Source organism: Myotis lucifugus, unplaced genomic scaffold, assembly GCF_000147115.1.
Source record: "Myotis lucifugus unplaced genomic scaffold, Myoluc2.0 scaffold_37, whole genome shotgun sequence".
Classification (NCBI taxonomy): domain Eukaryota; kingdom Metazoa; phylum Chordata; class Mammalia; order Chiroptera; family Vespertilionidae; genus Myotis; species Myotis lucifugus.
This window is the reverse complement of record NW_005871085.1, coordinates 2,282,285-2,294,277: the sequence shown is the minus strand read 5'-3', so window position 1 is coordinate 2,294,277 and position 11,993 is coordinate 2,282,285. Positions and strand designations below refer to the sequence as shown.

The window sequence follows — 11,993 nt, the reverse complement described above, 5'->3', positions numbered from 1 at the left end:
GACCCTGTCTAGCCAACTGGAGTCAACAGATGAGCATCTTAGGGACAGGGACAGTCCCTTCTAGCCCAGCCCCAGGATAGCCTGGCCAAGTTTTTACAGGTTCTTTCTGAAGGTGAGGTTCCTCAGGGCTCATGCTAAGAGCAATTTATTAGCTACACAGTCCGGAGTCTGCTCAGGATTGAAGCCACGTGGGACCAGCCTGTGTATGCAATGCTGCTGAAGGAGCAGGGAAGCCTGGTGCTCCCGTCCCCCTATGAGCAGCCAGATGGGTTTATTGGGAGGACTTTGGCTCAAACAGGCAATCCCTGTATCTCCCAGGGTGAGTGCCAGCTTCATCCCTGCGCTCGCCTGCCCACGGGGCCCTCACAGGACGCAGCAGGTGCAGGAGATGGGCCTGTGCTGCTGCAGCCGCTGCTGGAGCTGCTCCTTCTCGGCCGTCAGCACCTTCACCCTCTCCTCCAGCTTGCTCAGCTCTGCTGCCCACTTCTGAGGGGACATCATAGAAACCGCTGTCTAAGCTGACATAATCTCAGGTCCACACACACTCCTCCCAGGATTGAACTGATGGAGGAGGGCAAGGCCCAGAGAGCCTGGGAGGGGGGGTGGGGGGGCTGCTCAAGGCCTCTGGCACCAGATTGGCACTGCTAGGTTGGGAAGCCTGGTCCCCAGGCCACGCAGATACCCCTGATGGATCAGCTCTGGGTCTTGAGGGAAGCTGAGCATCCCAAGCCCTGGGATGACCTGTCCCCTGCAGCCTCCTCGAGTACCAGAGGCAGCTCAGGTGGCAGCCCCTCCTCCCGCAATGTTCTCTCTCTCCACCTTCCTCTGCTTTTCTGCCACCTGATGTTTCCCTCTTGAAAAGGCTTTTGCTTGGGACTATGTCCAGCACTCCCTGCCCCTTATCTTGAGGGCCTCCCCCAAAATGTATACAGCCCTCGGGGTTGTCTTAAAATTTCTCAATATTCTACTCTGCTGACTCCCCCAGCCACTCAATGGTGGAATATGGCAGGTGGGAGGGATATTTCAATTCAGCCCCTCGGACACACTCACGGGGCAATGGAGCATCAAGGGAAACCTGAGGGCTTGCCCAGGACTGCTCAGCTTGGCCCCCATCCCACCTGACCAGCCTCGCCACTTACCTGTCTGCACCACTCCTGGATGGCGTGGACGGCCAGCGGGCCCTGGATGCTCCCCTCACGCCGCAGGAACACCTCCCCTAGGTCTGTCTCGTAGAGCTGCGGCTCCGCCTGGGCCTTGGGGGCGTGCACGCTCAGGCGGATCACCTGGCCAAGGGCAACAACAGCTCTGGGATGCTGCACGGGAGAGCGTGCAGCCCAAATCCCGCCCTGCTTGGTCCTGGCTTTCGGCTCCTGGGGACAGCCTGTGGGGCTGGCGCAGGGCTAGTCCAAGTCTCTTTTCTCATCACCATTTCCCGACTCCCCCTTGCGCCACCTCCTGCCCAGCACTGCTCAGCAGAATGGATGTGGGCCATCACGTGTAGGGTGATGAAATGACAGATGACAACAGCCCCAGAGACCTTCCTGTCCCGCAGCTCACCTTGAGGGGCGTGCCGCTGGCGGAGGTGGTGACCACTGGGATGAAAGTGAGCGTGTAGGCGTCAGGGAAGACCTGCGGCCTGAAGCCCTGCAGGACAGAGTCCACCAGCAGGCGCACGCGGTCCTCCTCGTGGTGGCTGCAGCGGATGCCCCGCACGAGCCCGCTGTCCTCCACGCCCACCAACAGGCTGCCGCCCTCGCTGTTGAGGAAGGCGCACACGTAGCGCCGCAGGTGGTGCTTGAAGGCCAGGCTCAGGTACTCGCCGCCGCCCCTCTTGAACTCCATGTTGCGCGTCTCACTACCCAGGAAGGCACCCTGGAAAAGCCGCTCCTGGCCCTGGATCTCCTGGTGCACGATGGCGCTGTCCGAGCGCGTGCAGCTGGGTTGGTGCATGGAGCTAGGCCACCCCAGGGCCTGGGCCGGCGGGGCGTTGGTGTGCCTGGCAGGTGGGCGGCTGGAGCCCGGGCTGGGGCCGGGGCTGGGGCCAGGGCTCCGGCCTCTGTTCTCCTCCTGCCGGTGTGGAGCAAGAATCCCTGAGCAGGGCAGCAAGAGGGACAGGCTTCCAGAACTCCCACCTCCACCACCCTGGGGCCCAGCCCACTGAGGAATCCCCGTGTTCCTCCCAGGCAGAGGGATCTAATTCTGCTCAAGGTCCTGCAGCCCATGAGGGAAAGGCTGCTGGATCAAGGGTTGGAACCAGCCACTGGTTCTTGCCAGCTGGGCTGCCCTCTTCCCAGGTGGACTGTGAGATGCATGGTGGGTAAGAAGAGCTCTCCTTCTCTGGCTGGAAGCTGGGACAGCTGTGGGCCAATCTCTTCCCACTTGGCTGGGACAGACCTCTGAGGCCCAGGACTGGGTCACCAGGAGATACCTCAGGTCCCATGTGACAGCTTCAGGTCTCTGAACTGAGAGGGGCCCCCGAGACCCCACCTCCTTCCTGATCTTCCTGAAACCCTAGCTGATCACTTTCTGGACCACTCGTTCCTCCTGAACGTCAACTTTCCTCAGGCCCTCCCTAGTCCCCTTCCGTGGTTTCTGCTCTGTCCGGGGGCTCTGGGCATGAGCCATGGCCACTCCCTGCCTGCTAGGCTCTGGAAGGGGCCTCCAGCCCTGGGAGCTCAGTGCGGGCAGGGGCATGGCGATGAGGGGCATGTCCCTATCTGCCCTGCAGTGCCCAGAAAAGACAGGTGTATCACAAATGTGAGAAACTTTCATACAAACACGCAATCAGGCTCTCTGATCTTGAAGTGCAAGTCACAGAGCTGTTTAGTTCTGCAGCAGTTTAAACACGGAGGCATTTTCACCCCAAAAGGAAAGGTAAACCAGGATCACCTGTCTCATGGAGTGACCTGCACGGCCTCAGTGAGGTGAGTATTCCCTCACGCTCCCCGTAGAAGCCAACCTTTCAGTCCCACTGACTGGGTCTCACCACCCTGGGTGGCCTGGCCCCTGCCCTCTTTCTTCCTTTGTTCTTTCTGCAGCTTCAGCCTGAGCTCCAGGGACACCGCCTGGCCTGCTTTCTGCCTGTAACATTCCCCTCACCACCCTGTTCCTTTGTATGTGCCGTGTTCCTCTGCCTGGAATGCCAGCCCCACTCCCTAAGTCCCAGCCTGGCTTTCACTCCCCCTGCTAATTTGTCCCCATAAAGCAATGGGGGCCCTCCTGTGCCCCCCACAGCTCTGGAGGCCACCATGCAGCTTCGCCGGCCGTGTCTGGCTCTGTTCATAGAGGGCTCCCTGCTTTACAGCTTGGCATAGAGGGGCTGCTGGTGTTTGTCAACTGAATGAGGTGGTCCAAGGAGGAAATGAGGACCCCCTTGGGACCTGAGGCTGGGCCGGCCCGGCTCCAGAGGCGGGGATGCAGAAGACCCAGGGAGGAGTCCCGCACATCTGCCTTTCTACACATGCTTCCGGCTGGAAGCACACTGTCCCTCTGGGAGTGAGCTGGCAGCGCCCACTGCAGGCCAGATTTTTGGGTAGCAGTCCCAAAGTTTGCAGATTTGTCCCCAGTTTCTCAAAGATACCCCTCCACCTATGGATGGAGGTGCAGGCCATCCATACCCAGACCCCTGGGTCAGGCTCTGGGGCTTGCAGCCTGGTGGCTCCGGGGAAAGCCTCACTTACCTCTCTGTGGTGTGTGGGCTCACGGCTGTCTCCCAACACCAGCTCCTTCCCGCGGGCCACCAGCTCCTTGATGATCTGGTGCTCCTCCAAGGCTGTTTGCAGGCGGCAGCGGAGGGAGGCCAGGGTGTCCTCAGGGGTGGCCACCTGCACCAGGGCATAGGCCTTCCGCGGCCGCCTCACCACCTCGATGTGCTCCCGCGCCACTGGCAGCTCCAGCCGCTCCAGGGTGTCTCGGAGCAGGCAGGCAAGCACCGGCACTGAGAACTGGGGGTTCAGGTGGCCCACGTAGAGCATATGCGTGCTGGGAGCCCCCTCCAGGCCTGAGTCCTCAGGCAGGGACTCTTCTGTGGGGAGCTCCTGCAGGGACTGCTTGCCCTGGGGGCTCCATGAGGGGCTCCTGCACCGGTTTGTGCTGATCTCTTCCTGGGGGCCCCTTGAGGGGTCTCCCTCAGAAGGGCTTCCGGGATTCCTTACTGCTGGCTGCTCTTCCCAGGGCCTTGGGCTCTCAGCTTGGCCCAGGGCCTCCAGGGGACCAAAGAGATGCCAAAGCTCCTGGGAGGGTCACAGATGGGCAGGGGCTGGGAAGGGCCAGAATGAGAGTGAGGGCAGTGGGCTAGCAGGAAGGGGCCTGCCAGCCACCCCAGGCCTGGGACAGGAAAGAGGAGAGTCAGACAGGGCTGGGCCGGAGAACAGAGCATGAGAGCCTGCCCCTCCAGTCCAGAGGGGAAGACAGGGGATATGCCCAAAGAGGGACGGAGGGGACCAGGACTCAGGTCTCTGAGGCTCTGAGGCCTGTGGCCCCACTGCTGCTTCTGCTTGCCTGGTCTGAACCTGGTGTGAGCCCAGAATGGCTCTGAAATGGTCAGGGCTGGGTCAGAGGGTTTAGAGCAGAGGTTTTATGCTTTGGGCACGCTGATGAAAGCTATGGCCTCTCCCCAGAAGAACGGGCTTTGCATATATGTATATGTATAACTTGAGAAGGCTCGTGGACCCTTCTTAAGAACTGGTCTAGACTGAGCCCTCCGTTTTTGGTTCAGAGAGCATAAGTGAGGAGGGGCAGAATGAGGGTCAGAGCTGGGGCCCTACCCGCCCTCCCACCTCCCGCCAGGCCAGGGACCTCAATCCTGAGCTGTGCACACACCAGCCCCTCCACTTACCCGCCCACACCCAGCTTCTGGTCGGTGTGGCAGGTACCACCAGCCTGCATCTTTTCAGATTGGATCCTTGAAGTTGTCAGGGCCTGGGGGCCACCAAGGCTGGGGTGGGCACATTCAGGACCAACAGGAATAGAAGGACAAGGGAGGCCTATGACCCTCATGTCCTTGCTCTTCCTGGGAGGTAGTGGCCTGAGCTCCCACAGCTCCCTGATCCCTGGCCAGCGGCTCCCTAGGGCACTTGGGGGCTTGGCATGGGGTGGCAGCAAGAACCAAGGCTGCAGGAAGTGGGCGGGGCCGTGCAACTACCTCTGTGATCTCATGAGAGCCAATAATGCCTTCTTGGCCAGCCTCAGGCACTGGGCAGGCAAGGGTGGGAAGTCCCTCAGGAGGATGCTATCCCCCACCCCCACCTCCACCCCCACCCTCTCTGTAACCATACACCAGCTTGACCCCAAGGCTCCCTCGGGGCAGCTCCCAGAACCCAGGGGCTGAAGATGTACTTCCTTCCTCTGTGATGTCTCTCTAGGCCAGCGGTTCTCAACCTGTGGGTCGCGACCCCTTTGGCGGTCGAAGGACCCTTTCACAGGGGTCGCCTAAGACCATCCTACATATCAGATATTTACATTACAATTCATAACAGTAGCAACATTACAGTTATGAAGTAGCAACAAAAATAATTTTATGGTTGGGTCACAACATGAGGAACTGTATTTAAAGGGCCAGAAAGTTGAGAACCACTGCTCTAGGCCCTAGTGCCATGCAGGTCCCATGGTGCCCTCCATCCCCCCTTCAGTCATCAATCCCAGGCTCCAACTGGGCTCAGCTACCTCCAGGGTGGGTCAGAGCTCGCACAGTTGGGTCCAGGGCTCCCTGACACCAGGCCCTTCTCTATGCCGGAGGTACAGGAGAGCCCTGAACAATAGGCCAAGGCCCTTATGGGAAGCACCCCAATGAGCAGCACAGCCTACCAGACCCCAATGTCCAGGCGTCTGTGGAAAACTGTGCCTACTCTGGCTTGGCAGCCCTGACCCTCTGGCCACTTTGCGGAGACCATGGTTAGGAGCCTACAGTGGCCGAGTGGAAGGGCATTCTAAGTTCATCAGGATGTCAGAACCAGTCACTGGCGAGAGCTGGCAAGTACGCCCTTCCCCTCAGAAGTCTCCTTACCCACTCTCCCCGACCCCTCCCCGACCACCCCCCAGGCAAATGGCTTGAAGAAAGGAAATGACTGACCCAGAGCGAATGGCTGGACTAGCTGGAACCTCAGCGTGGCCCTGAAGTCAGGTTACTTGGTTTTAAATGCCTACTTTAACACTTCCTGGCTGTGATCTGAGCTTCTCTTTCCTCACCTATAAAATGGGTTTGTTGTGAAGGTTAAATGAGCTCATTCTAACTCATGTAGAGCAGTGTGTGGGGCACACAGTGACACTCAGGTTATACTGAACTGTGCTGCTGCCCCTACACCTTCTCTGCCATCCCGTGAGAAACAGGAGGTGTGGCCCTGGCCTTGAGCACCTGCCCCTGGCCCGGTTAGTCTGCACCTCTCCTTGCCCGTGGATGTGGATGAGCCCAGCCACTGAGGCTCCTGGGAGCTGCTAACCTTAACAGTGTTCTTCCAGCTCGGGCTTGAGGAGCTGCTGTGCGCACCGCTGTCTTGCTGGCATGCAGTGCTGGGACCCCAGTGGACACCTGGCTAATCTCTGTTTGTTAGGAATTTGCTGGAATTAGAAGAACTCAGGGATCATCTTGTCCAAGCTCCTCATTTTATATGTGAGGAAACAGACCATGAAGAAGGACTGACCTGCCTACTGGAAAACAGTGATTTGGCTGTTGATTGAAAAGACACTGGCATCTATATTGTTTTTTATTTATAAACAAGTCAACATAAAATAAGTCCAGATGGTAGCAGGGAAGCTGTGCTGACCTGCTTGCGAAGGAAGCATGTGGACAGCGGAGTGGGTGCAGCCAGACTCCAGCCTGGAGACCCTTACCTCCCACCACCCTAGGGACTTCTTGGCCTAAAATCATTGGCCCGACCTTCTGCGGCAGCAGTTCTGGCCAGGGCAAGGAGCTGTGCTGGGTCAGTGCGGGCAGGGACTCCCATTCCCATGGATGAGGCTGGGTGATGGGCCCAATAAGGAAGAGAGGGGAAGGTGACAGGACCCTCTCCTCCCAACACTGAGCGATGTGGTCAAGGCTTTATGGGTCTGTCTGTCCCAAAGACAAAGTGCCCTGAGGTTCTGTCCTCTGTGAAGGGGCCACACCTCTCTAGGACCAGGGCAGGGCAGTCTTTCTCCTCCTGAAACCCCATGTTTGGAGTGAGGAGTAGGAACTGAAGGGCTTGCCCAAGTGCCAGAAACAATAAATAACAATACAAAATGATCTTTTTTTTTAAAAAAAAGGTAGAGGTTTGCACCATGAGTTTAGAATCTGGGTATCTCGTAGGAGAAAGCAGGAGCTGTGGCAGTGGGTGCCACATCAGACCCAGCAGGTAGTAAGGGGACTGGGCACGAGTGTCAGTTCAGGGCCCCATCTTCTGAGGCCTCAGGGGTCCTCCCCTTTGCCATCACATGGCAGGTGTTCAGTCTAAACTTCTGAGGCCGGCCAGACTTGGGAAATAAATAGAGGGGGCCTCAGAGCAGCGCCAGTCCTGGGCCCCACACTCCCCCTCCTCAGCCCTTCATGGAAGGACATGGAAGGGAGCAGTGGGGGTTCTGCATAGCCTCCTGCAGTCCTGAGGTGTGCCGAATGCCATCAACCACTGGGAGCCGGCTGCTGGTTGGAGAATGCCGCCCCGTCTGCTCCACCCCTCAGTTGTCAGGCCGTGTCTTCCTGCTCAGAACTTGCCCTGCTTCAGCCGGTCAATGTGGTAGGAGAGCTTGAGCGCGGGCCCCAGCTTCAGCCCCATGTACTTCATCATGACGTCACTGCGCAGCAGGAGCAGGGCCTTGCCGTCGATCTCCTGTAGGGCGTGGGAGAGGCACCATCAGAGGCCTGGTTGGTCTGACCACCCCAGGGAAGTACAGCCACATGGAGTCCAGTGGACCTTCTGTGACACTAAAGCCTCCCTGGTCTCCCACCTTTTGTCTCCTACCCTCCCTTCCCCACAAACAGCTATTGCTGAGCCCACCTGCTAAGCTCTTCACATGTTTGCACCAGTTTCCTTTCTCCGCTGAACCCTCCCAGACCTCTGAGTCCAGCTCAGTTCCATCTCCTCTAGGAAGCCTCCCCAGTCAGTGTATATGACCCTGTTATTCTGAGTCCTCTTCCTTCCTAAGAGGCAGGGACCATCTGTGTGAGCTAGACACATAGCAGGCACCTACCGGGCAGCTCTGAGGCCCTCAGGCCTGAGCTAAGAGCGCCCTCCAAACCCACCTGGCATGGGAAATTTAAATGACCAATGAAGAAAGCAGTTCTGTTCTGAGTGCTCACAGGGGAGAACTGCACCAAGCAGCAGGGGAAATGGCCTTGTGCCCCAAATCAGAAGAATGGTCAATGCGGAGATTAGGAGTAGTCCCTGGCCACAGGGCCAACTGGTCACTTGAAGAGATGTGTGAGAGGCTAGGACAGTGATGGCGAACCTATGACACACGTGTCAGAGGTGACACGCGAACTCATTTTTTTGGTTGATTTTTCTTTGTTAAATGGCATTTAAATATATAAAATAAATATCAAAAATATAAGTCTTTGTTTTGCTATGGCTGCAAATATCAAAAAATTTCTATTTGTGACACAGCACCAGAGTTAAGTTAGGGTTTTTCAAAATGCTGACACGCCGAGCTCAAAAGGTTCGCCATCACTGGCCTAGGAGAAGACGAGGGCCTGATGAGGGTGGAGAGCCGGGGACCACTTGGCAAGGGACTCTTTAACTTGGGCCAAGGCCCCTGACTCTCCGGCCAAGGCTGGCAGATGAGAGAGCAGCGTTCCTAGGAAGAGGAGGGCCTGTCCCTGCTGCGGAGCCCACAGGGCGCACACCCAGCAGGAATGTGACTGCAACAGATCCCACACCAGCGTGGTAGGCTGAACTCAGTGCCCAGTGAGGGTTGGTTGAGACCCAAGATCCTGTCCCTAAGTTTGTGTGGTCTCCTGAGCTGTTTCAAGGGACCTGGAACAAATGTAGAGCCCATGCCCTAAAGAGTCTACAGCAGGGGTGGGCAAACTTTTTGACTCGAGGGCCACAATGGGTTCTTAAACTGGACCGGAGGTCTGGAACAAAAGCATGGATGGAGTGTTTGTGTGAACTAATATAAATTCAAAGTAAACATCATTACATAAAAGGGTATGGTCTTTTTTTTTTAGTTTTATTCATTTCAAACGGGCCGGATCCGGCCCGCGGGTCGTAGTTTGCCCACGGCTGGTCTACAGGCTGCAGTAGCAATACTCCCAGTGAACCCAAAAGAGATCAGCAGGGGCACCTACGTGTTTACGAAAAAGGTCAGCATGGGGTCCGAGCTGAGGATCAGCTTCCCGAACAAACTGCATCACATCCTCGACTGTCCATGAGGAGGGGTCCCGGCCACTCACTCGAGAGGCATCCCGGCTTTCCAGGTATCGGTCCGACCCTGCAGGACAGAGGGACAGCTGGCATCATGGGCGGGAACTGGTTTGAACTCCCACCACGCTCCTCGGCGTGTCCTGTTTTCACTCTATGAGTGAGCTAACAGCAGAGGGACCAGAGGCAGCAGAGGGAGGGAGGGTTTCCATAAAGGGACTTCGTGAGTTAAATCTTTGTTCTTTAAGGGTAGATCTGATTTTGAAAATAGAAGGAATGTTACACAGAGGCTGTGACTCCTCCTGGGCTAGAGTCGGGTAAATGAGGTGATGGGCTTACTTAGGTTCGGTGGGGCTGGGGGGTGAAACTGCTTTTGCCGTGGTTCTGGCGACCATTACTGAGAGACCTGGGAACTGGGCAAGGCAGAGCCCAATTCCTGGGTCTAGGGAGAAAAAAGTGGAGGATAAAGCCCTGGGGAAGAGCTGACCTCCCTATAGCTAATGCACAGAGACAGACAGTTTTGCTTTGGCTTCCAGAAGCCTCAGCGTTACTTTAGTGCCCTGCTTAGAGCTTGTATCTCAATCGCCACTTCCCTGTGGGAGTTGGGATCTCTATTCTGATCATCACCTGCCACAGATCTCTGGTACATGGCATCCCTCTTCCTGGACTGTGTCCCTCCTCTCCCTTCATTTTCTTTTCTTTGGCAAACCCCAACTTAGCCAAGCAGGGATAGCTTCAAGGACCAGCTCCTCTATGAAACTTTTCTGGTGTAATATGGAAATAACTGGCCTCACAAAGCATTTCGTGTATCCCTGGTTACAGCTTAACCGCTACACACTTCTCCCATCACATCGCCTAATAATCTATTATCGGGAAAACAGTCAAAGCAGCCTTTAAAAAGAAATTGGATGATGTCAGTCCCTAGAAACCCCATGCAGTGGCCTCCCCTCACACCTGACAGGACATCTCAACTCCTTGGCCTTGCAGTTGCTCCATCACCTGGCCCTTCCTCCTTCTGACCTCACGTCCCAGGCCCCGCCCCATCTTTCCCTCACAATAATCCAGACAAGCCAGTTTTCTTGCTGCTACTTGAACAGGCCATGCTCTTATTCTTTGACCTGTAATTTCCTTTGTCTGAAATGCTCTTTTTCCAGATCTTTGCATACCCAATTCCTCCTCAACATTCAGGTCTCATCTCAAATACCAATTCCTCAGAGTGGCTTTCCCTATCTCCTAGAAAAAGCACTCCATTCCCCATTGTTACTCTCAACCCCATTAACTCTATAGTTTTTGTTTTTTCTTTCCAGCACATATGACTACCTAAAATAATTTTATTTATTTATTTATTTATTTATTAAAAATATATATTTTATTGATTTTTTACAGAGAGGAAGGGAGAGAGATAGAGAATTAGAAACATCGATGAGAGAGAAACATCAATCAGCTGCCTCCTGCACATCTCCCACTGGGGATGTGCCCGCAACCCAGGTACATGCCCTTGACCGGAATCGAACCTGGGACCTTTCAGTCCGCAGGCCGATGCTCTATCCACTGAGCCAAACCGGTTTCGGCCCTAAAATAATTTTATGCATCAATGTCTTCTATTTTCCCCCTGCTATGTCCTTATGATATTGTGATTTATAATATGAAACATACATATTTGGTCTTAATACCCATTTATGGCACAGAACTTTTAAAATTCTTTGAATTTCCCAAGTGGTGAGATAAATAAAGGTTATTTATGATGAGCCCCTTTCATTATGAGTATGTCAATGAGATGACTTTTGGAAAGACCCTAAAGATGGGAGTTGCTTGCCAGAAGAACCAACCAGGCGGCTAGAGAGTTGGACCTTTCAGCCCCACCTCCAAACTCCTGGGGAAGGGAGAGGCTGGAGATCGAGTTCAATCACTAAGGGCCAATGGTTTAATCAGTCATGCCTCTGCAATGAAGCTTGGGGCTGGGCAATGAGCAGACCAGGGGAGAAGTGTGCTGGATTAGAGCCACAGAAATTCCGATGGCTTTTTAGAGGTGGCAGTAGACAGGAAGTTGGAGAGAACTCTCTATAGCCAGCCACTTCTCCCTACCCTGAAAGTCTACTGTGATGCTAAGACAGAAACAAACTCAGAGATTATGGAGAGCAGAACGAAGATATACAACTGAGTGTCCAATTCCTCTACCCAGGGAAGCTAGAAATCACTCACACACACATTATTCACGCATACAGATATATTATAAACACATACATATTCACATATGTAATATTATTATACTAGAGGCCCAGTGCACAGATTCGTGCACTGGGTGGGGGGTCCCTCAGCCTGGCCTATGCCCTCTCGCAGTCCGGGACCTCAGGGGATGTCTGCCTAAGCCGGCAGTAAGACATTCCTCTCGCAGTCCGGGGCTCTTGCAGTCCGGGACTCCTCGCTCCTTACTGCCCGCCTGCAGCAGAGGCAGGAGAGGCTCCTGCCACTGCGGCTGCACTCACCAGCCATGAGCCCGGCTTCTGGCTGAGCAGCACTCCCCCTGTGGGAGTGCACTGCCACCAGGGGGCAGCTCCTCCATGTCATAGAGACCAGTCATTTCACCATTTGGTCTATTTGCATATTAGGGTTTCATTATATAGGATATTATGTGTTTGTCAGACTATTCCTGTTAGAATGTAT

At 55.3% G+C, this 11,993-nt stretch overlaps 2 protein-coding genes across 18 annotated transcripts in view; both read right to left on the bottom strand.

The window, feature by feature from the left end:
• Positions 1-363: 363 nt before the first annotated feature.
• Positions 364-4,998, bottom strand: SLFNL1 (schlafen like 1). The gene is made up of 5 exons (XM_014454652.2): positions 4,838-4,998; positions 3,681-4,113; positions 1,558-2,067; positions 1,140-1,283; positions 364-486 (listed from the first exon to the last, which is right to left on the bottom strand). The coding sequence occupies exons 1-5, from the start codon at positions 4,996-4,998 to the stop codon at positions 364-366; spliced, it is 1,371 nt and encodes a 456-aa protein (XP_014310138.2).
• A 1,685-nt stretch (positions 4,999-6,683) lies between these two features.
• Positions 6,684-11,993, bottom strand: part of SCMH1 (Scm polycomb group protein homolog 1) — a 109,277-nt gene continuing 103,967 nt past the window's right edge. For 15 of the 17 annotated variants that reach the window (XM_006087242.3, XM_023752698.1, XM_014454501.2 and 12 more), the window contains 2 exons: positions 9,257-9,399; positions 6,684-7,799 (listed from right to left, as the gene is read on the bottom strand). In XM_006087242.3, the coding sequence (XP_006087304.1) occupies positions 7,674-7,799; positions 9,257-9,399 (269 nt within the window). In that variant the 3' untranslated portion in view covers positions 6,684-7,673. Of the gene's footprint in view, positions 7,800-9,256; positions 9,403-11,993 lie in introns of all 17 variants that reach the window. The other 2 variants (XM_023752700.1, XM_023752705.1) reach the window with 2 other exon arrangements.